This window comes from Ascaphus truei, chromosome 13, assembly GCF_040206685.1.
Source record: "Ascaphus truei isolate aAscTru1 chromosome 13, aAscTru1.hap1, whole genome shotgun sequence".
NCBI lineage: Eukaryota > Metazoa > Chordata > Amphibia > Anura > Ascaphidae > Ascaphus > Ascaphus truei.
Genome location: NC_134495.1, coordinates 21,345,839 through 21,369,214, shown reverse-complemented (window position 1 = coordinate 21,369,214; position 23,376 = coordinate 21,345,839). Strand labels below are relative to the sequence as shown.

At 48.8% G+C, this 23,376-nt stretch overlaps 1 protein-coding gene across 2 annotated transcripts; it reads right to left on the bottom strand.

Annotated features, from left to right (window-relative positions):
* Window positions 1-23,327, bottom strand: DRC10 (dynein regulatory complex subunit 10). 2 transcript variants are annotated; one of them, XM_075568837.1, is made up of 5 exons: window positions 23,073-23,327; window positions 21,553-22,318; window positions 20,225-20,458; window positions 1,655-1,726; window positions 1-802 (listed from the first exon to the last, which is right to left on the bottom strand). In XM_075568837.1, exons 2-5 carry the CDS (start codon window positions 22,297-22,299, stop codon window positions 506-508), a joined length of 1,350 nt encoding a protein of 449 aa, XP_075424952.1. In that variant the 5' UTR covers window positions 22,300-22,318; window positions 23,073-23,327; the 3' UTR covers window positions 1-505. The 2 variants fall into 2 exon arrangements, with proteins under 2 accessions (XP_075424952.1, XP_075424951.1); XM_075568836.1 differs by having other exon boundaries at window positions 21,553-22,321; window positions 23,073-23,326.
* Between the last annotated feature and the right edge of the window lie 49 nt (window positions 23,328-23,376).

Below are 23,376 nucleotides of genomic sequence, written 5' to 3'. Positions count from 1 at the left end.
TTGTTTGAAATCCATATCGTTTATTAGAATGTTGCTGAAGTTTTTAATCTTATAAATAGGTTGTGGGCACACCTTAATCCTAATTCTACAATTGTTCAGGTAAAGAGGAAGCTTCTTGGGATAGATACCGATGCGAAAGAAGGGTTCAGTCAAATCGGAGCTCTGAGCTTTGAAGCAGGACTCATGTCCTAGGTGGGTGTGGCTCCCTTGGGAAGAGTTCTGTACTAAGTGGGTGGGACCAGCATAAATGGAAGGGGCTCTGAACCAGGTGGCAGAAGCCATGTGCTTGATGGGAGAGGCTATGGTCTAACTGGAATGGCAATGTGGTATAAGTGTGGGGGGGCCTGTGGTCTTAGGGTTAACTTTGGTTTAAGTGGGAGAGGTTAGATTTCAAGCTGGATTGGCTGTGGTTTACGTGGGGCTGACTAAACCTAGGAGGGAAGATCTCTGATTTAAGTGAGAGGAGCCATGTTTCAAGTGGGAAGGGTTCGTCTGAACAAGTCTACTATTTCTTGCCTTTCTTTCCTTTCCCCTTTCCCTTCCCCTTCCCTTTCTTCTTCTTTCTCTTTCTGGATGTCATCGTCCTGCGGACCTGGAACCCCTTCCACAACGCCTGGACCATTGTGGCGGCCCGGGTCTGGTTTGCCAGCTCCTCCTCTGCCGCCTCCTTCCTTAACTGTGCCAGCCGCCTCTCCTCCATGATTTGTATGTACTCCACCTCCAGCACGGCCAGCTTCTCCTGCACCTCCGCCAGCTCGGCCTTCTCCTCTGTGTACACGGCCTTCAGCTCCTCCAGCTCAGCCTGAGGGGGAACGGGGAGAGAAGTGAAACCGTGATCTGCCAGTCCTAACACATCACTTATCTATAAAGCGCCATCATATCATGTATTATAACAGGGGTGCGCAAACTGGGGGGCACGGCCGTTACAGAAAATGAAATGCCGGGGGGACCGTGCAAGGCCTCTACAATTCAACTTACCGAGATTCAGAGGCTTGGTGTAATGGCGCTGCGTGGTCATGTGACGTTATGTCATCGGACGCCGGCAAAAAAGTTAAGGGGGGCGCGAGCACTGGGGGGCGCAGCTCAAAGTTTACGCACCCCTGTATTATAATATGTTGTGTATTGTAAAGTGCTGTGTACCTGGATGGTGCTGTATAAATAAAGATATACATATTCCTTAGAGCAGTACATTGGGTCAGTGCCCTCCACGGCTCTAAATCTATTGCGATTTGGGGGTTCTGGACCAAGAAATTGCATTATTTAATGGAAAAGTCCTATTTTCTATTCGTGAGTGTCCATTGACTGTGACCGACTCCAAATCAATGATACTCCCACAAAATCAGAGCTGATGTCAGCTACACTGTACCTCCATTTTCTTTCCTGCACCAGCCCTGCTGATCCTGTACTGACCTCCACACTGTAACTAAACCTGTGCTATAGCGCCATCTGCCTTTTCAATACAAGTTCTGCGATTGTATCGTAAACCTGCAACTATTTTTGGGGTGGGGGTGTTGTGCATATGAAATCAGTTACATTTCCATTATGTACGAATGTACAAACCCGGGGGGGAGTCTGCAGCCCCTAGTTCCAGGCCCCAGGCTTCAAGGTAAACAACTCTTCTTCAGCCAAAAGGCGTTAATCCTTCATATCGTACCTGCTTCTCGCCCATATCCGCATCGTACTTCTGTATCCAGTTCTCAATCTCTGTCTCCACTTTGTATTTTTTCTGTTAAAAAACAAAGAAGAGAGAGACAGTCTGTTCTTATTCATTCTGTTATGAATGTGCTGCTGTCTTGCGCTCTGGTAAGCGCTCTCCTTGACAAAGCGCACTAGTTGCGTGAAACATGTAGGAGGGAGACTATGGACTCTGTTGTTCATCATTTGTACCATTAAAGCTTTCTATTTTCTGACCCTCATAAAACATATAGAACACATACAAGCTCATATTGAACCCCCAATATAACCACAACATATATATATAAGCATATAAGTGTCACAGAGGAGTGCTACTGAGCATGGCAATATATATTTAAAACCAGAGACAGAACATGAAACACAGACAGAGCTCAGTGCACATCCAATGAAACTTATACACGGTACAGTGCCTAAATATATGACTGTCTGGTTAAGTGCCATTTTGAGGCCAATATAAACCAAACCTGGCTTCCGAATAAACCATCTGGATGTTTCAGCTGTCATAGCTGTAAAGCGTGTCAGGTCATTAAGAATGCCAAAACCTTCAATAACTGGGACGAGACACGGACTTTAAAATCAGAAAGTTTATTAATTGTAAGACACCTGGTGTCATATACATGGCAGAGTGTATATGTATCAAAAAGTATATTGGCAAGACCAGACACCCATTCAGAATTCGTGTCCTCGAACACATTGGCAGCATCAGGAATGGTCTGGACACACCGGTAGCCAGACCTGTTAATGAACACCACCATGGGGACCACACTGTACTTACCTATAAGGGGATTGATCAGCTCTCATTAGGCATCAGGAAGGGTAATTGGGACCAGGCAGTACTCAAAATTGAGTTACGCTGGATTTACACTCTCCAAACCCTGTCCTCTAGGGGACTTAATGAAGGGTTTGTGTTCAGTCCTTTTATTTAAATGACCATTACCCCTCCCTATATCAGGTATCCTTTCTCTATTGCCCAGTAGGCTAAAAGGGATTTCTTTTCTAGAATCCCTTTATTCATTTTAGCCCACGTTTACAGCCACCAGGCTAGTATGTTCTACTAATAGCTGCTCACTGAGTGTGAACATGTGGCATAGAATTCGATGTCCCACTATGCCCATCTACTCCAATAGCGCAGTCTGCATGGAACGCTATTCAACCTATCAGATTAAAGCTTACCTGATAAATACTGGGGGCAGTACAGGCGCTCCCGTTCAGCCTTGACAAAGCACGCACCAGCGAAACGTACGTCGGCACGTGACGGCATCACGTCAGAGGGGCGGGACTAGCGCTCGTGATCGGAGCGCGTCTGCTTCTAGTAGCTCTTCGTTTGGAGCTATGCATATGCATTAACATGCATTTTTAATATAGCAGTACACTCTGGTTGATAGAATATACATGCAAACACCCTGCATTAGTCGGAAGGTGTCTCGCCATGAAGCCTAATCACCAGGGCTTCTCATATTGATCGGATGAACCCTACTGTCCGGAACACTGGACACCATGTGTAAAAAGGCACTACTTGTGCACTGTTAGAATAGCCTCTGATCCTAGCTTTGTGTTCATTTACCTGTGGCTTAACTGAGTACTTGATTCATTCTGTGCTAGATATGCATTCTAGGTATACTGGCTGATAGACCAATTATGTATACATTACATAGGGAGTACATTCAGCACAATATATACTGTACTAATTGTAATTGTACCCCCAGTGCATATCCAGAGATCAAGTACTTTGTCTATCCAGTGTCTCATCACATGGATTAGCTCCTTATACTACGGGATAGCCACTTTATTGAGGCAGGGTTCCACCTATACTTATAGTATAACCCAGTGGTTATTCCCACTGACCTCAGATATAAGGCAGGATCCACGTTTGGCTATTATTGCCTTGGTCATTGTTCCAGTACTACCCTCTGCATAGTGAGGATAAGATATTGGCAACCTTTATTGCTACATCCGATTTGGTTTTTAATAATTCGCTGTTATATTGGCTCATACAGAATCATTACACTTTGACTCTACAGCATTCTATTTTATTTGAGTTATTACTCTTAATAAAGTGTTTTAAATCCTTCACTCCTCATCCACACACACAATTATCTACCTGTGCACTTGTGATCTAGAGTGTATGAGTGCTCTCCTTGGGGATCTGTTTCTTGTTGTTTATCCATATTAACCCCTGATTGTAGCACCATCACTCCTATACTTATTTAGCAGTAGCGAGGGTTTCCCTTCCTTTTCCCAGTCCCTATACCCTTCCCTAGTTCGTAAAATGGACTCCTGCCAGGTAATGCCTCAAAGCCTCGATTGCCCACTTTACTGCGAGGCACTCCTTCTCAATTTACTGAGTAGTTTTTTTCCCTCGGGAACAATTTCCTACTCAGAAAAAGAATCGGATGTTCCACTCCCTCAAACTGTTGTGACAACACTGCCCCTAGCCCTATCTCTGATGCATCGGTTTGCACTACAAAAGGCCTGTTGAAGTCTGGGCTTCTAAGGACGGGACCCTCTGATAGACACCTTTTTGTGTCCTCAAAGGCTCTCTGACATTCCCTTGACCATACCACTTGTGTAGGGGCACACTTTTTTGTGAGGTGTGTTAGTGGGGCTGCAACTTCCGAGTAGTTGGGGATAAACCTCCGATAGTACCCTGCTAAACCAAACAGGGAGCGTACCTGCGTTTTTGTTTGGGGGGGTCGGAACTTCTTTCAGGGCAACTACCTTGTCGGCTAGTGGCCTTACTTTTCCACCTCCCACTGCATACCCTAAGTATTTGGTTTCCGCCTTACCTAAGGCACATTTCTTAGGGTTGGCTGTGAGCCCTGCCTCTCTTAGAGATTTGAGGACCGCTTTCAGCCTATTTAGATGGGCCCGCCAGTGTTTACTAAAAATGACAATGTCATCTAGGTAGGCTGCGGCATAAGCCCTATGGGGTCTCAGCACTTTATCCATGAGTCTCTGAAATGTGGCTGGGGCTCCATGCAGTCCAAATGGCATTGTCATAAACTGGTATAAACCCATGGGAGTGGCAAAGGCTGTTTTGCACTTGGACTTTTCCTCTAAAGGTATTTGCCAGTATCCTTTTGTTAAGTCCAGCGTGGATATATATTCCGCGTTACCAAGGGCGTCAATTAACTCGTCCACCCTTGGCATCGGATATGCGTCAAACTTGGATACCACATTGACCTTTCGGAGGTCCACACAAAATCTTACCTTCCCATCAGGTTTAGGGACCATAACTAGTGGACTACACCACTCACTACATGATTCCTCAATCACTCCTAAGTGTAACATTTCTTGTACCTCCTTCGCTACCAGGGCCCTACGACTTTCAGGCAACCTATAAGGACGGGAACGTACTTTTACCCCAGGTGCTGTCTTGATCACATGTGAAATTAAATTAGTTTGTCCTGGCAAATCAGAAAAAACATCATGGAATTGTGTAATTATTTCTAACAAGTCCCCTTTTTGTTCAGAGGACAACTGTCTACCCATTGGGATTTTATCGTCACCCACAATGTTCTCCCGTTGGGGCTCAGGACTCAAATCCGTTTCCTCCTCCACCGGGTGGATGAATAGAGACCGCTGCATCTTCCAGGGTTTCAGCAAGTTCACATGGTAAATTTGTTTACCCTTCCTGGACCCTGGTTGAGCGATCTTGTAATCCACATCACCCGTACGGCGGAGTACTTCGAATGGGCTCAGCCATTTGGCTAGGAGTTTGCCCTCACAACTGGGTAACAACAACATCACCTGATCTCCTGGGTGAAACACTCTCATACGAGCATTTTGATTGTTATGTCTCTCCTGACTGTCCTGATCTAAGATTTTCCCTAGCAAAATGCCCGACCACATCTAGGCGCTTCCTAAGGTCCAATACACATAGCAGGGTATTCTTAGAAGGGGACCGCTGTTCCTCCCATGACTCCTTTAGGAGGTCTAGGATACCCCGGGGTTGGCAGCCATACAGCAATTCAAATGGAGAGAATCCCGTGGAGGCCTGGGGAACTTCCCACACTGCAAACAGCAGAAAAGGGAGAAGTTCATCCCAGGCTCTCTTTCCTGAATCTACAAATTTCCTCAGCATCCCTTTTAGAGTTCGGTTAAATCTTTCCACCAATCCGTCAGTCTGTGGATGGTAGACCGATGTCCGAACAGACTTGACCTCTAGTAATTTTAAGACATCCTGCATCAGTTTAGCCATAAAATTTGTGCCTTGGTCTGTCAACATAACCTGGGGAAGTCCAACCCGTGAGAACAGCTCCAACAACTTGTTGGCTACTTGCTTTGCCGTTGCTGTTCTCAGGGGGAACGCCTCAGGATATCTTGTAGCATAGTCAACTATTACAAGAATAAACCTGTGTCCTTTCGCAGAAGCTTCTAGAGGTCCTACCAAGTCTACCCCAATCCTCTCAAAGGGAACTGACACCAAGGGTAGAGGAACCAAACGGGCTGGTTTTTGTCCCTTCGGACTAGTTAGCTGGCACTCCAGACATGCCGCACATAACTTAGCAATATCACTATGCATCCCTGGCCAATAGAATCGGGATGAAATACGGTCCAATGTTTTATCCCTGCCAAGGTGACCACCCCAAGGGACAGTATGGGCTAGAGTGAACACAGATTTAACAAACGCCTTGGGAACCAATATCTGTCTGGTGACCTCCCCTGTTTGTGTCTGCCTATTCACCCTATACAGGATATCATTTGATAATTCAAAATGGGGGAATACTATCACCCCCTGTGCATTCAATATCTGCTCATCAATTTTTACCACCTTATCATACTGTCTAGCAAGGACTGGGTCTTCCCTTTGTCTCTTTGGCGAAAATCAGGGAGGTATAGGTCTGGTAAATCTCCAGGGCCCATATCCCCCTCCCTCTGGCCATCCCCAGCCATCACTTGTGACTTCTGGCTACTAGAATGGTCACCTTGAGACCCAGATTTCTGCAACCAGTCCTGTTTGTCAGAGCGTCTTTGCTTCAGAGTCTTTGGAACCCGGGGTCTACTGGGAAAAAGGTCTGCCGAGAAGGGGAACAGTTTGCCAGGGTTCTCCTGAGCCATAGGATAAAGCTCCTCGTGAGAGACTGGAGCCATTAGGTCCGAAAAGAAAGGCCAGTCCCGGCCGAGCACAACAGGGGCAGGGAGCCAAGGAGCGATTCCTACTTCGAGGTAGGCCTCCTAACCTTTTACCTGTAGCCGGATTTTGGCCGTCGGATACCGTTTTACATCGCCGTGTATACATTCTTTACTCCATGGAGAGTCAAAAGAACACACGTTATGCGGTAACAGTTCCTGGAAGACCAGAGTTTTCCCAGAGCCCGAATCAGAAGGGCCTGGATGGTTTTTCCCCCAACCTGGGCTGGAAGTAGCCAGGGCTTGTAATTTTCTCCAGTGAAGGCCGAGGCGACGGACCTGCTGAATGGACAATCCATCTGTGGATAGTCCACATGCCGGTGGCCTTGTTCTCCGCAGGCAGAACATGGAGAGGGTTCCCTCGCAGGAGGAGGTCGTGGATAGTGCTCCGCTGGACCGGATACTGGAGACCAGGCATCTGGTGGGTCCTGTGGGCGACGTCCTCGGAAGTTCCTCTCATTTGGCGACAAGCCGACATCAGGAAGGGGATGAGGGTCTCGGCGGTGCCCGGCGTTTTGACTTCTTACTTGTTGGAAGGACTGCTCCTTTTGTGGCACTTGGCGGTTGCGCATGGAGGGGCTGTAGTTTCCCTGTTGTTCCAATCTCCCTCTTTGGGTCTCCGCAAGTGCTGGTGAAGTTGGATCCGTCGGGTCCATGGCACTCGCCTGATCCTCGGCCCCAAGGAAGTTCTCAACGAGTCGGACCGCCAAAGCTAGGGTTTCAGCAGCATGGCGTTTTACCCACAAGCGTGTGGAAGGGGGTATTATCTGTAGGAATTGTTCCAAAACCACTTTCTCAAGAATTACCTCCTTAGTGCACTCCTCGGGTTGTATCCAGCGATTACACAAGTCCAATAACCGCTGAGCGAGGACCCGGGGTCTCATCTTAGCGGTGTACTTCAGGTTCCGGAACTGCTGTCGGTAAGTCTCTGGGATCAGACCTAAGCGATCCAGTATGGCGGCTTTTACTTGTCGGAGGTCCATTGCCTGATCTGCTGGGAGGCCCTGATATGAGGCCTGGGCTTCTCCTATGAGGAGCGGGGCCAAAGCAGTTGCCCAGCAATCTGCAGCCCAGCCCTGAGCTTCGGCAACCCTTTCAAATGTCAGTAGAAAAGCCTCTGGATCCTCGTTCGAAGCCGTTTTCCTCAGGAGAACCGAGGGTTTGTTTGCAGGTTCTGGACTGGCAGACCCCTGGAATTGGATCAGCAGCCTGGCCATCCGCTCATCCTGTGCTGCCTGCTGCTGCAATAGTCTTTCATCTCTCTCTGCTTGTAGTTGGGCCTGCTGGCACAGAAACTCTTTTAAAAATTCTTCCATTTTTCTCATTCTTGTGTGTGTGGCCCTTTTACTGCAGGGGCCTTTCAAAATCCCGGCACTTCTGACAACATATGTTGCAGGGTACATGCAACTACACACGCGGGGTCTCTTGACAAGGCTTATTTATTGAGCCTTAAAAAAAAACATACAGCAGACAAAACAAAATAGCTTCTCTTCAGCATGGCAAACAAAGTAGCTTCTCTTCAGCATGCAGGACACAGACAGTCCAGAAAACATGTACTTTGCAAACAGACCTTCTAGCAGTAATCTCCTCAGTATTTCAGTCCTCTCTCCTGACCAGCTAGCCTGCATGTGTGCACAGCCTGGGGGTTTTAAAACACCTTGATCATGCAGCTGGGGTCAGACTAATTAAGCAGCCCTTCCCAACTTAACCTCGTCACTGCTGCACTGCAAGCCTAAACATAGGTTTGCCAGGTATATGGCTGGTGACGTTCATTCACCCTGTCACAGTCCTGATATGTAAAACCATAGAATTAAAAGAGGGTGTACTTTCTTTTTCACACCACTGTATATATATTTATTTATATTGACAAATTACCCAAAAAGCTACTTGCCCAACCAAAAAAAGCTACTTGCCACCTAGCTCCGCCCCTAGCCCCGCCCCCACTTAATTTTTTTAATAAGTTCCTAATAAGAACCAAGAACAACCTTTGTTTTTGACATAACAGTTTATTTATTGTATTATATTTATACTTTACTACAATTAGTCCTTGTTACATAGTTACATAGTAGATGAGGTTGGAAAAAGACATACGTCCATCAAGTTTAACCTAGGCCAAATTTATACGACAGCTACCTTATCCTATATCCCTACTTACAGTCTATTAATCCAGAGGAAGGTAAACAAAAACCCAGTGACACATTATCCAATGATATTTCATAAAGGGAAAATAAATTCCTTCCTAAATCCAAGAATTGGCAATCGGATTGCTCTCTGGAACAACATCCTTCCCATGTATACTTATTAGGTATATCCCTGTATACCTTTCCTATCTAAAAAGATGTCTAACCTTTTTTTTGGAAGATATCTGTTGGATAATATATAGCCTTCTTCTACGCAGCGCAGTATATAAAAACGGCACAGGGGGTCTCTGATGCGCAGAGCTTAGATAGAAGTAGAACAAAAAGTTCAAAGACCAGTGCTGCACGGTGAGAACTAGATTCAGGGAGAAAATTCTTCAAAAGCTCACAAAAATGAAGAAATTGGTATTCATATAACTGCACAGACAGAAAAATATATGAATCGTGAACAAAGTTCTTCCATAATGAAAATGTGAGTGTGATACAGTCCAATCGTGTCTTTTACGATCGATCGTAACGGCTGCAAATGTGCAAGGGCAATAGGTTCCCGGTGAGACCATTCGGCAGAGGGAGGAAGGGAGAGGAGGAAGACAGAACCGCCCCACGGAACACCCCTCTTCAATGACCGGAGTGGCAAAGGTACCCCTCACTTCGTTCATGAACCCCTCTCCATGTAAAACCTCTTCATATAGTGAGATAGCAAAGCATAAGCCACTGTTTAATGTACCAGTCCCATAGGATAGAAGCAGTGTCTGCATTAAGCAGTCCCCTGCAACACTCAGTTTCTTCCGTCTGTGCTGCAGGAGCGTGGGTGACACCCTCACACGGAGCAGAACGGAGCGGCCGTACCCCACTATAGCCGCGTCCTGACAATTCTTATCCACCAGGTTCTTCACACAGTCATCCCACGACATGACGGCGGTGGTGTCAAGGGCTGTGCGGTGAGACCGGTGGACGGGCTGTGCAGTAAGACCAGGGGTCGGGAGGCTCCAGGGACCGGCTGCGCTGTGCTGTGAGACCGGGACAGCAGGGGACAAGCTGCGCGGTGAGAGCGAGGGACCGGCGGCTCGGTGCTGTGAGACCAGGGGAGAGGCGGCTCGGTGCTGTGAAACCGGGGGACCCCCCCATCCATCTCGTTCTCCCTCAACCCGACTTCTCTCTCCCAGTCTTCCTCAACCCCACTTCTCTCTCCCCCACAACCCCCAAATCCCGCACAATGCCACACCACACAATAACCCCCCCCAATAACGAGTGGCGAGCTGGGGCAGAGGGAGGAGGTGGATGCTGCAGAGAGGCGGAGAAGCAATCTGCACAGGCACCAGGGGGAGAGCGACATCACGTGAGAGGCTTTCTTCCTAATTATCTCACTCAATGGGTAATGTGACAGTGGAGGAATTCACTGGACGAGGGGGCTCCAAACGGAGGGGGAAGGAGGCTGCAGCCCCGCCGCGGGTGCAATATGGAGAGGGACAGCAGTACTCGTAGATAGGTCAGAACAGGGAGTTAGAGCAATGGTTTCCACCTTTTTTTGATTTTGAAATTCTGGGGAACCCCAACCCGCACCCCCATCTCACGCCCCCCCATCGACCCTGTCTCTCTCCACCCCCTGCTGTCACCCCCGTCTCTCCCCCCCTCACTCTCTGCCCCCACACACACACACACTCTCCCACTTACACCTCTGCGCGAGCGCCCAACCCTCCTGTCAGCGCCCGCCCAATCGTCTCACCCTCCTGTCAGCCGCGCTGACCGGAGCAGGCAGGGAGAGGAAGAGCAGCAGTTACCGGGCAGCTGCCGGGTCAGTGCTATGTGGGGGTGTCGCCACGCCGCTGGGCTTGGGACAGCATGGGAGATTTGTCCCGCCTCTCCCCCCCTGGCGGCCACGGAACCCCCGAGGTGCAACCCCAGTTGAAAACCACTGAAGCTGGAGGCAGCCAGCCGCGGCATCCTCCCCCCCCCCCCCAGGAGAGGCCTTACCTCCCATACACACAGGGCCGCCGACAGATTTCATGGGGCCCAGGACTAGAGTTTAAACCAAGGCCCCCCACGTGTCGGTGGCCTTGCGAGCCCCCCGCCGTTCACATCCTCGTGAGCCACCTCCTCTATTTTCCCCTGTCCAAGTGTATTTCTCTCACTCTCCCCCATCCCCCACCTCCTGCTTCCACCCCCTCTCTCCGCTATCACTTAATTACCCCCCTTTCATTCAATCCCGCTCCCTCAATCTCCCCCACACACAAAATGCAACACACACATACACATAATGCAACACACACCCTTGTACCTGACATCACCTCCCCCCCCTTGTACCTCACATCACCTCTCCCCCCCTTGTACCTTACATCACCCCCCCTTGTACCTCACATCCCCCCCACTTGTACCTCACATCACCTCCTCTGCATATCGCGCGCGTGCCTTCTGTGCCGTGCCTACAAGCTGCCGAACTTCCGGCGTGAGGGCGGGGCCTGTACGGGAGGCCGCAACAGTGGAGAGAGGCGCCTGCTGCAGCGGGCAGAAATCTGGGGCCCGGCAACCAGACACAGACACAAGAGGTCAGGTCCAGCTGTCAGCACGAGCCGGCCGCAGCCTCCGGGTCCGGGACAACTGCCCTGAGATGGGTGTCGGGAGGGAGAAGGGAAGGAGGAGGACGACGACGTGACGTCAAGTAGCGTCCTGTTGTCATGGCAACGCGGCGTCATTGTCTTTGGTTTAATCAACCAATGGCGTTGTTGCTAGATGTGTATATAAGGTGTTTGCACAGTTAGTTTTTTTATTGCTCCTGGCGAAGTTCCCACGCTAGGAACGAAATGCGTAGGGTTAACATTTTGTGCACATATTTGCTACTTGCTATTGCTCTTTTATGATACATTATCTCACTGATCGCCGACTTGCTAAAGAGACTGCTGGAGTAAGACGGCATACAAAACTGGGATTCCACTACAGGAGCAGCAGCCCTGGCTCCACTGACGGGTGATTCCAAAGCCAGGAGGGAGTTGCCTTCAGATAGTTTGTGTGATAACATATATCCACACTGCCTGATTTTATCTGCTACATTGTAAGTAGCCAATGTTTTATTGCGTATAAAATGGCCTTTTAGTACTTCACTATTGTGGCTTCTTTTCATTCTCTTTAGGACTACAAGAAGTTGGAACTTTGTTACCATCTTGGACTTCTTCCGTTTATTGGTTATATTATTCATTAATTACCTATTTGCGCCCTTTATTCATTTTTTGTGTATATATGTATGTATGTATATATATATGTATATATATAAAAAGAAAGTGATTAAAGTAGCGCCAATCTTATAACAATAAATATATATGTGAAAATGAAGAAATGATTCAAAATACCTATAAAATACAAATAAAACCATTAATAGTGAAATGGTTGCATACTAGAAAAAACAACCAAGTAAACAGTAATAATAACGTGAAATATTCCAAGTCCAATGTCCAAACCCTAAGGTAAGTCCTGAAAGATGACAACAGGACAATGTACTGGATCCAGGGGTCCACTGCAGCTCTCAAATGGAAGAACCAGTTCCACAGCAAAATCTATAAGAACAAAGAGACAGAGAGCGCACGCCCCATAGTGTAACACTGTAACATTTAATATGGGGAAGGAAAGGTGGGGGGATTAAAAACACTCACAATGTACAAGTAAAAATAAAGCAGTATGTGATATATAATCACCACCAAGGCAGGTAACGTCTTGTATCAAGTAGGCAGTCCAACAACGACTGGAACCAGGCTCCCGACAGCGTTGATTCCTCGGGTTCACTTGAAATCCTCCATTCAATGTGGTATCAGAGCTGGCCTCAATATTACACTGTGCACTCCCCGGCCGTAAAGGATGCACGCAGCGTGATGACGTAGTGTCGCAAGGTACGTCCCTGACGCGTTTCGTCGCAACAAAAGCAACTTTATGAAAGGGAATGTCCCTGAACAGTATGGCAATGTGTAACAGGGGACTTATCCCTGTTCACAAATGTGCCTCTAATCCAGCAGTGTGGTGGTTAACTGCTGGTAGGCAATTAACTAACACCACCTGCCTGATTGCTTAGAAAAGCCTGTCTTTTGAGACAGGAAGTGAGACTCCTTTGCTCACACCTGAGCTGAATTTTGGAGACAGAGCAGAGATTCCTTAGTCCACAACTGGGCTGAACCAAGGAAGGGCAGATGTCTTGAGCGACAAGCTGACCACAAGACAAAGAGGACAAGATTCTAACCTGGAGCCTGACATTTTCTGTGCACACAAGGGTGCGGATGCAGGAGAGCAGAGAAGCTTCCCCTACAGCAGCCCAGCTAACAGATAAGACTTTTTCATATAAGACTATTATCTAGGTCTGTGTATTGATAAATGTCTCCATGATTTGGGGCTGGAAAAGAGCCTAGCTAACCAACCCAGTCAGAGAGGGCTGAGCTACATGTGCAGATAGTCTCCAAAGCAGAGATAGGTTTTCTTTGTTTGGCTCACTATTTCGCTTATGTTGGTTTTTTGCTGTGTTTTAAGCGACAGGCACAATAAAGCCTTGTTATGATTTCACCTTACAACAGTCTCCATTGTGTACCTCTGCACATGTCCTCCTACACAATGTTTATATACCAAAGTGCATCGATCATGATTGGTAACTCAATTACCAAACATTCCGCCCTTAAAGGGAGCAGTAATATAACCGGAATCAAATGTGAATGTAAAACAAAAAATTATTTCATATGAAAAATAAAATAATTAAATAATTAATAAATGATCACTTAGGTATAAGCGCATTGCCATAAATATATCTTACATAGCAAAATCAACATGTGATACTAAAAGTAAATCATTACAACTATGTATTTATAAGAAAATAATAATAAATCTAAATCTTAAACTAATTATATAAAAGTGTTACAAACCTTCTAAAAAATCCTAAGTACATATTATAATTGTAAAACACCTAATAGTGTGACATCTTATTTATCATAATATCAATTCAAAAATCCAATCAAATCCGTGTGTGTCAACACTTGCATAGCATACAAGCATAAACATATAGGCTGCATATACAGAAATATATATTAAAGTGTGTACACACACACACATGGATAACAAGCACTAATAGTAAAAAACTAGACAATTTAAAATATAACATATAATATAATATGTCATAATATCTCAAAAGAAATGGGAAAATCTAAAGTTGATTATGGATGGTATGAAATAACCGAATGTGGAGGATGGGACGGGGAAAGGGAGGATATGTAGGTAAAGAAGGGACAAGGGAGGGGAAAAGGGGGGGGGGGGGAAGGGGGAAGGAAGGGGAGGGGAGGGAGAAATGGAGGGAATGGGAGGAGGGAAGGGAAGGAATGAATGAAATGGGATGGGGATGCACAGCAGTGGACAGGGGATGAACTGAAAAGAGGGGAAGGGGACGTAATGTTGCAGAGAGTGAACCAGTTAGCCCAAATGATTATACAAGCTTAAACCAGAGTACTGGTATCCAAACATTCATTTAGACCGCCGGGGGTGAGTGTCCCTAACCGGTGTATCCAAAATGTTATAAAGAGATTTATAACGGTCCCCACCTAGTGCAACAGGAGGAATGTGTTCAATACCCATAATTGTTAAGGACTCTGGATCCTTATGATGTATATTAATAAAATGTTTGGGTAAACTATGGGTGGTGACACCATTGATCACATTCCTCCTGTGCTCCAGGAATTTACTACTTAGGGATCGAGTGGTGCGGCCTACATACTGGAGGCCGCAACCACATTGTAAGAGATAGACGACAAATGTACTCAGGCAATTAATAATGCCCTTTACATCATATCGTCCACTCTTATGAAGGGAAACAAACTCCGATTTAGTATTTAAATGTTTGCACGTGATGCAACGACACCTGCCACATCTGTGGTTGCCAATATGGCCCACAGAAGCGGCATCGGCAGTCACAGCCGTAGATTTCAATTTACTTGGAGCCAGGGTATCTTTGATGTTCTTAGCCTTCCTATAAACAATAGGAATTTTCTCAGGAATTATATTACCTAAATGTGGATCACACTTTAAAATGCTCCAGTGGGTATTTAAAATACCCTGAATGGATCTGTGGGATTGGTTAAAGGTTGTAATAAACCGTGAAACCCCATCTATATTTGATGATCCACTCCTTGGAGTATTCTAACTATTATTTTTATTATTAACTAGCTGATATACCCGGCGTTGCCCGGGCGTGGAAGGGCAGGGGGGGAGGGGCGTGGAAGGGCGGGGGAGGGCCAAGGGGCGTGGAAGGGCAGGGAGGGGCGGGGGGGGGGCAAGGGGTGGGGGGGGGCAAAGGGCAGGGAGGGCCGGGGGGGGCAAAGGGCAGGGAGGGCAAAGGGCAGGGAGGGGCGGGGGGGCAAAGGGCAGGGAGGGCAAAGGGCAGGGAGGGGCGGGGGGGGCAAAGGGCAGGGAGGGGCGGGGGGGGCAAAGGGCAGGGAGGGGAGGGGGGGGCAAAGGGCAGGGAGGGGCGGGGGGGGCAAAGGGCAGGGAGGGGCGGGGGGGCAAAGGGCAGGGAGGGGCGGGGGGGGCAAAGGGCAGGGAGGGGCGGGGGGGGCAAAGGGCAGGGAGGGGCGGGGGGGGGCAAAGGGCAGGGAGGGGCGGGGGGGCAAAGGGCAGGGAGGGGCGGGGGGGGCAAAGGGCAGGGAGGGGCGGGGGGGGCAAAGGGCAGGGAGGGGCGGGGGGGGCAAAGGGCAGGGAGGGGTGGGGGGGGCAAAGGGCAGGGAGGGGCGGGTGGGGCAAAGGGCAGGGAGGGGCGGGGGGGCAAAGGGCAGGGAGGGGTGGGGGGGGCAAAGGGCAGGGAGGGGTGGGGGGGGCAAAGGGCAGGGAGGGGCGGGGGGGGGCAAAGGGCAGGGAGGGGCGGGGGGGGGGCAAAAGGCAGGGAGGGGCGGGGGGGCAAAAGGCAGGGAGGGGCGGGGGGGCAAAAGGCAGGGAGGGGCGGGGGGGCAAAAGGCAGGGAGGGGCGGGGGGGCAAAGGGCAGGGAGGGGCGGGGGGGCAAAGGGCAGGGAGGGGCGGGGGGGCAAAGGGCAGGGAGGGGCGGGGGGGCAAAGGGCAGGGAGGGGCGGGGGGCAAAGGGCAGAGAGGGGCGGGGGGCAAAGGGCAGGGAGGGGCGGGGGGGCAAAGGGCAGGGAGGGGCGGGGGGGCAAAGGGCAGGGAGGGGCGGGGGGGCAAAGGGCAGGGAGGGCAAGGGGCGGGGGCAATGGGCGGGGGGGCAAGGGGCAGGGGGCAAGGGGCGGGGGGGCAAGGGGCGGGGGGGGCAAAGGGCAGGGGGAGGGAAGGGATCAAAGGGCAGGGGGAGGGAGGGAGGGTAGGGGGCAGGGGGAAGGAGGGCAGGGGGCAAAGGGCATTGGGAGGGCAGGGGGGGCAAAGGGCATTGGGAGGGGGGCAAAGGGCAGGGGGAGGGAGGGCAGGGGGGGCAAAGGGCAGGGGGGGCAAAGGGCAGGGGGAGGGAGGGCAAAGGGGGGCAAAGGGCAGGGGGAGGGAGGGCAGGGGGGGCAAAGGGCAGGGGGGGCAAAGGGCAGGGGGGGCAGGGGGGGGGCAAAGGGCAGGGGGGGCAAAGGGCAGGGGGAGTCAGGGACGCGTTAAATAACCCATTCCCCTGCGTTTACTCACCTTGCATACGGCCGCGCTCCTGTTCCTACGGGTACCGGCCGCCCTCCTCTTCCACCTCGGGCTCCTCCGCGGAGAGGCTGAGACGCTCCGGTGAGGAGGTGCTGTGCCTCTCATGAGGAGAGGCGGAGACAGCCGGAGAAGAGGCGGAGACAGCCGGAGGAGAGGCGGAGACAGCCGGAGGAGAGGCGGAGACAGCCGGAGGAGAGGCCTCTGGTATGGGGAGCGCCGGGTGAGGGGAGAGCCGCGTGCTCTGTGTGTGTGTGGGGGGGGGGAGCGCCGGGGGGGGGGGGGGGAGAGCCGCTCAGTGCTCTGTGTGGGGAGGGGGTGATCCGAGGGGGGGGGGGGGGAGCGCCGGTTGAGGGGAGAGCCGCTCAGTGCTCTGTGTGTGTGGGTGGGGGGGGGGTGAGAGTCCCCCGCTGTGTCCCGGGCGCTCGCTCCGCTCCCCCGCTGACTGTAGCGGCGCCGGGGGGGGGGGGGGAGGGGGAAGGGGAGGAAAAAGCGCGGGAAACCGGGAGACCCGGGGAGAGGAGGAGGTGCGCGCGGGTCCCGATGAGCGCCGCGCAGTGTGTGTGTGTGTGTGTGTTTTGGCCCGTCACTCCGCCTCAGGCCAATGAGAGGTGTACGGGGGCGGGCGGCCCAAGGGACCAATGAGATTTCCCCTAGGGGAGAAGGAGTGGCTCAGTGAGTAAAGACACTGACTGGCACTGAGTTTGAAGCAGGGGAGCCTGGTTCAATTCCCGTTGTCGGCTCCTTGTGACCTTGGGCAAGTCACTTTATCTCCCTGTGCCTCAGGCACCAAAAAAATAGATTGTAAGCTCCATAGGGCAGGGACCTGTGCCTGCAAAATGTCTCTGTAAAGCGCTGCGTAAAACTAGCAGCGCTATACAAGAACATGCTATTATTATTATTATTATTATTTGGGACACAGCAAGATGCAGACAGGCATACAGTGCTTTCACAAATATATAATAAGATGGAACACTTTCTAAGTAGTGATGATCTATCTGATGACCTCACCCTGTTGAAAGAGTCAGAGACCAATCCGGGGTCATAGCCCTCCAACAAAAATTTATCACACAAATCCTTGGATTGGCATATGAAGTCACTTTCCCTGGAACAGTTTCTTTTGAGACGATGAAACTGTCCCAGGGGGATGCTTTTGAGCCACTGTGCATGGTGATTACTAGAATCATGAACATAATTGTTCACTGCAACTGGCTTGAAATGTGTGGTAGTGATGATATTACCTTCTGGATCTGAAGTTAAAACAAGATCCAGAAAGACCACAGATATGGGACTAATATCGAATGTAAATTTCAAACCCATATCATTGTGATTAAAAGAAACCAGGACATCAGAAAAGGTTGTGACATCACCCTCCCAAATAATAATAATGTCATCGATGAAACGGCCATAATATACGAGGCCCGCGCCCAGCTCTAAATTGGGCCAAATACATGTTTCTTCCCAGTACCCCATAAAGAGATTGGCATAGCTGGGAGCAAACCTCGTACCCATGGCCGTTCCACAGATCTGTAAATAAAAAGAATCCTCAAAAGAAAAATAATTGTGAGTTAAAATAAACATAATACTTTCTAATAAAAAATTCTTGTGAATAGTGGGAATAGAGGAATCCGTGCTCAGCCAGAAGTCAATGGCCTTGATCCCCCTGGAATGATCTATGGACGTGTACAAAGATGACACGTCACATGTAGCCCATAAATAACTGGGCTTCCATTTAAACTCGGAGATCGAGTCGATGACATGCAGCGTATCCCGAATATGTGACCTGAGCTTTGCTACGAAGGGTTGAAGATAATAATCAACATACTGGGATAAGCCGGACGTCATCGACTCGATCCCCGAGATAATAGGTCTTCCAGGGGGATCCACCAAAGACTTGTGGACCTTGGGCAAATGATAAAATATAGGAGTGCGGGGGTGATCAGCATAAAGAAATTTGAATTCATATTTAGTTAAGACACCCTCTTCTAAAGCTGAAGTCAGGTGTTGTTTAAATAACACCTGATACCGTGATGTGGGATCATCTGGCAAGGGATAATAAGAGGCAGAGTCACCCAGGAGTCGATAGGCTTCTAATAAGTAATCCGATCTATCCTGAATAACTATGATTTATTTTTAGTATCACATGTTGATTTTGCTAAGTAAGATATATTTATGGCAATGCGCTTATACCTAAGTGATCGTTTACTAATTATTTTATTTTTCATATGAAATAATTTTTTGTTTATTACATTCACATTTGATTCCGGTTATATTACTGCTCCCTTTAAGGGCGGAATCTTTGGTAATTGAGTTACCAATCATGATCGAGGCACTTTGGTATATAAACATTGCCATACTGTTCAGGGACATTCCCTTTGATAAAGTTGCTTTTGTTGCGACGAAACGCGTCAGGGACGTACCTTGCGACACTACGTCATCACGCTGCGTGCATCCTTTACGGCCGGGGAGTGCACAGTGTAATATTGAGGCCAGCTCTGATACCACATTGAATGGAGGATTTCAAGTGAACCCGAGGAATCAACGCTGTCGGGAGCCTGGTTCCAGTCGTTGTTGGACTGCCTACTTGATACAAGACGTTACCTGCCTTGGTGGTGATTATATATCACATACTGCTTTATTTTTACTTGTACATGGTGAGTGTTTTTAATCCCCCCCACCTTTCCTTCCCCATATTAAATGTTACAGTGTTACACTATGGGGCGTGCGCTCTCTGTCTCTTTGTTCATATATGTATATATATATATATATATATATATATATATATATATATATATATATATATATATATATATATGTATGTATGTATGTATGTATGTATGTATGTATGTATATATATATATATGTATATATATATATATATATATATATATATATATATATATATATATTATATATATGTATATATATATATATCTTTTTGGACCAAATAAGTGGAAGTGCATCTTTGGGGGTGGGAGGGATCAGGGCAGTGTTGAAAGGAACCTGTCAAACCTCACTTGCATGTATATTTTGTATTTTTATATACAGCATCAACAGTGTACGTGGAGTTTTCCAAAATTCATAGAAGATAGGGAATTGGACATGAATAAGTGCAAGAAACATACAGGCACACGATAGGAAAAAAGAATCCCTGCTCCGGAGAGCTTACAATCTAAGTAACTTCCACCTAAGGGTGCTACGTTTTACCACACGGAGAGTAAAGGTGTGCTAAAGCTTAACACCCTTTTCTGGGTTTGGCACCCAAATGTTTCAATGAACTTTGTAATGTTTGTGAGCACCTTTTGCAGCACAAATCTGCCTATTGTAGTAGCGGCCCAGCTGTGCATCTGTGTTGTCAGTAGGGCCTGATGTAATGGGGTGCAAAAGGGATTAACCCCCATAACCATCCCATATTTAATGGGGTCGGGGGGTAGAAGCTACAGAGATGAAGTGTACCGTGCTGTTAACCTCATTCTCTGTCAGAGGTTAAATATCCCTGTACCTTGCCCTGGGACCGGGCTTTCTGGCAGCGAACAGGTTAAATAAACCTACACCTTCCTTTGGGTCAGCTCTGTTTAGCGGCGCACTGCTGTAGCGTTGAAGGGGTAAAAATCAATCCCTGTACCTTCCTTAGGGCCAGTTCTATCTCCCGGTTCTCTGTGATGGACGTGTTGAGCTGGGATCTCAGCAGCTGCAGCTCCTGCTGGAGTTTGGAGCACCTCCCGTCCGAGGCTCGCAGGTCCGACTTCTGCTGCTTGTCGGCCTCCTCCTTTGTGCGGCTCACGTGGTCATCGGAAAACTTCTCCAGCTGGGACAGGCTGGTCTTCAGCTGCCGGATTGTGTTGTTTTTCTTGGAAATCTAGAAACAGAGGAGCACAGGTAGGGAATGAAATGAAGAGACTCCCCGCCACACCAAGACCAGCCTGAAGAGGGGGCCGTGTGCCCCCAGGACCTTTAACTCTGCTCCTATAGTTTGTGACTATATACTACTTTTTGCTTGATACCTATTGAATAGATGTGGGCTAGCCAGGGGCGGCCAACTCCAGTCCTCAAGGGCCACCAACAGGTCAGGTTTTAAGAATAGCCCTGCTGCAGCACAGGTGGCTCAGTCATTGACTGAGCCACCTGTGTTAAAGCAGGGATATCTATAAAACCTGACCTGTTGGTGGCCCTTGAGGACTGGAGTTGGTCGCCCCTGGGCTAGTATATCCTTCTCTGGATTAAAGGTTCAATCCCAAGTAACCAGACAAAACCAGTGCCAATAAAGATAACAGACAAAGGGTGTGGCAGGAGGTAATCTGTACTTCCCATTGTAGTGTGACACCGTGACAGAATGGGGCAGGGAGAGTGCAGTGGCAATTTTGGGCAATCCCAGGAGCATGATCATGTTTTTGAGCCCGATTTGAGGACACTCATTTAAATAGGTGCCAAAACGCACGCAAAAATCATGCCCCACAATGCCTTGCGTCCACTGCTGCAAGGGATTGCTGGACATCTTTTTGGCAGCTATATTAACACAGGCTCTCTGTACACACAGTGCATTTTGGCACTGTCCATGCAAGGGTTTTAATCATATAGGGTGGGAGTGTCTGTATAATTACTGGAGGGGGGGGGGGTTGAGGTGTCTGATTATTGAGGGGGTGCTGGGTCTGTATGATCATTCTTGTAGATCAGTAACTTATACTGCGTTTTATGTATAAATTGTGGTGGATGAGTAAGCCCTGCCTCTGTACCATGATTTGTTTTTATAATCCACGTTCATACTGTGACACTTGGTCCTTCCCGTCACTGGGTAACAACGTGACACAGAGGGACCAATCCATTGTGTATCTTTTTCCAAGTAGCATTCTGAAAAAGAGACAAGGTATCTATGGTCTATCACCACAGGGTGACAGACTCACAAGAACCCATTGACCTACAGACCTGTGCCCTGCTGTTCCTAACCCTCAGTACCTCTTTGTCCCGGTCCAGGATAGCTGCATTCAGCTCTTCCTCCAAAGCTGCTACCGTGTCCCTGTTCTTGCGGTCACGCAGGGTTATGACCTGGAGATAAAGCATCCTCTCGTTCTGCTCCAGCTGGCTGGTCAGAAGCATCTCAAACAGGAACCCTCTCAACTCTAAAAGAACCTGGATCAGCTCCTCACAGGCTGAATCCCGCACATGGCCTTCGGCTCTCAGGACCTTGCTGGCGTGTGGGTTGGCCAGGAAGAGCCTCAGCGTGTTCTTCACTGAGCTCTGGATGCCTTGACGGAGCAATGCAAGGTTACGGCTCACATCAGCTGCTTCTGCCATGTTTCTCTCTTCCCTTGGGGACCCCTCATCTTCCTCTCCTAATGCCATGACTCTACTCCTGCGCCTGAGCTGCAGCTGCACCTGCAGCCTCTGGTGTTCCCGAAGAGCTCCTGCCAGCTCCGAGCCAAAAATCACACTAAATATCTCCAGGTTATCTGCTGCGTGATGAAACAGGCTGACTAACTCAACGTTTTTGATGGTCTCGTCCAACACCGCCACAACTCTCTGAGTCTCCACTGTGCTCAGCTTCTTGCGCCCCGGCTCTAGCATTTTCATGCTGTCAGTCTTGGCCTGAGCCTTCCTCTGGCCTGTCTTGGAGCGACTGTTGAGGCTCCCATCTGGAGAGTCTGAGAGCTGGAGAGGAGAAAGTGCCAGCACTTCGGCCAAGGGGAAGACCTCGGTGGCCATGTCTGCAGCTGTGCATAACCTGCTAGAAGAAGAAATGACTGTTTAAACACATGTGCCATTACCTTTTTTTATATACCTCCAGTATTTAAATTGTAATAAAAGTACCACTATTTTTTGTTATTTACAATCCCAGAGAACAGCCACTTGTTAATTTACAAACAAAAAATTCCAAATACCTTGTTAAAGAAAAACTGTATGCATTGAAAAAAAAAATGCTCCCTGCCTTTCTACTTCCATAGCACAAATATTGTACAAAACTTCCTAACGTCAGCGTCAAAAAACTTTGCCCTTATATTCAGGGTTTGTCAAATGAAACAAACATACTAATTATACTACTTCCTCCGCTGAATATAATATTTCCCAAATATGTGGCTTTTAAAGACGGCAAAATGTGCAACTTTATCTAAAGAGGGGACAGGATCTTTTTTTTTTTGGGGTGGGGGGGAAGCTCCATAAATGCTCTTTGGGGTCCCAGACCTCTAACTTGAAGGCGTATGTAGGTAGAGAGCTGTATTCATACTAATTTCTGCACTGCATTTTTTTAACTGCTTGAGCACCAGAGGCCCATAACACATTATAATAGCATGTTCTTGTATAGCGCTGCTAGTTTTACGTAGCGCTTTACAGAGACATTTTGCAGGCACAGGGCCCTGCCCCGTGGAGCTTACAATCTATGACGTTGGTGCCTGAGGCACAGGGAGATAACCGACACCGGGAATTGAACCAGGTTCCCCTACTTCAAACTCTCAGTGCCAGTCAGTTAATTTACTCACTGAGCCGCTCCTTCGCTTTACAAAAGGGGTTAAAGGAAAACGGCCCCCGAAGTGTCACTGCCGGGGATCGTTATCCCGTTACTGCTGCTCACTGGCTGACCACCGAGCCGTTTCCGTGTACACTCGGTTGCTATTGGCAACACGTCAGGTTGCGGGTTTACGTCACGTGGCGAAGGGCGGATGCGCGATCAGACAATCGCCGCCTAGCTTCTCCCCGCGCGCGTACGCGGATGTAAAAACGAGCTGGCACGCAAAAGGAAGGAATGGAACACGACGCATGCGCAATAAGGGGGGACGCGGCGGG

Bases quoted from the DNA above. Each gene is read 5' to 3' on its own strand.
- DRC10 (XM_075568837.1), bottom strand. From the start codon at position 22,299: ATGGCCACCGAGGTCTTCCCCTTGGCCGAAGTGCTGGCACTTTCTCCT. The intron at 1,727-20,224 runs GTACAGGGATTG...GTTTTTTAACAG, and splicing joins TAGAACTGGCCCTAAGGAAG to AAAAAATACAAAGTGGAGAC. The intron at 803-1,654 runs GTACGATATGAA...GTTCCCCCTCAG, and splicing joins CGGATATGGGCGAGAAGCAG to GCTGAGCTGGAGGAGCTGAA.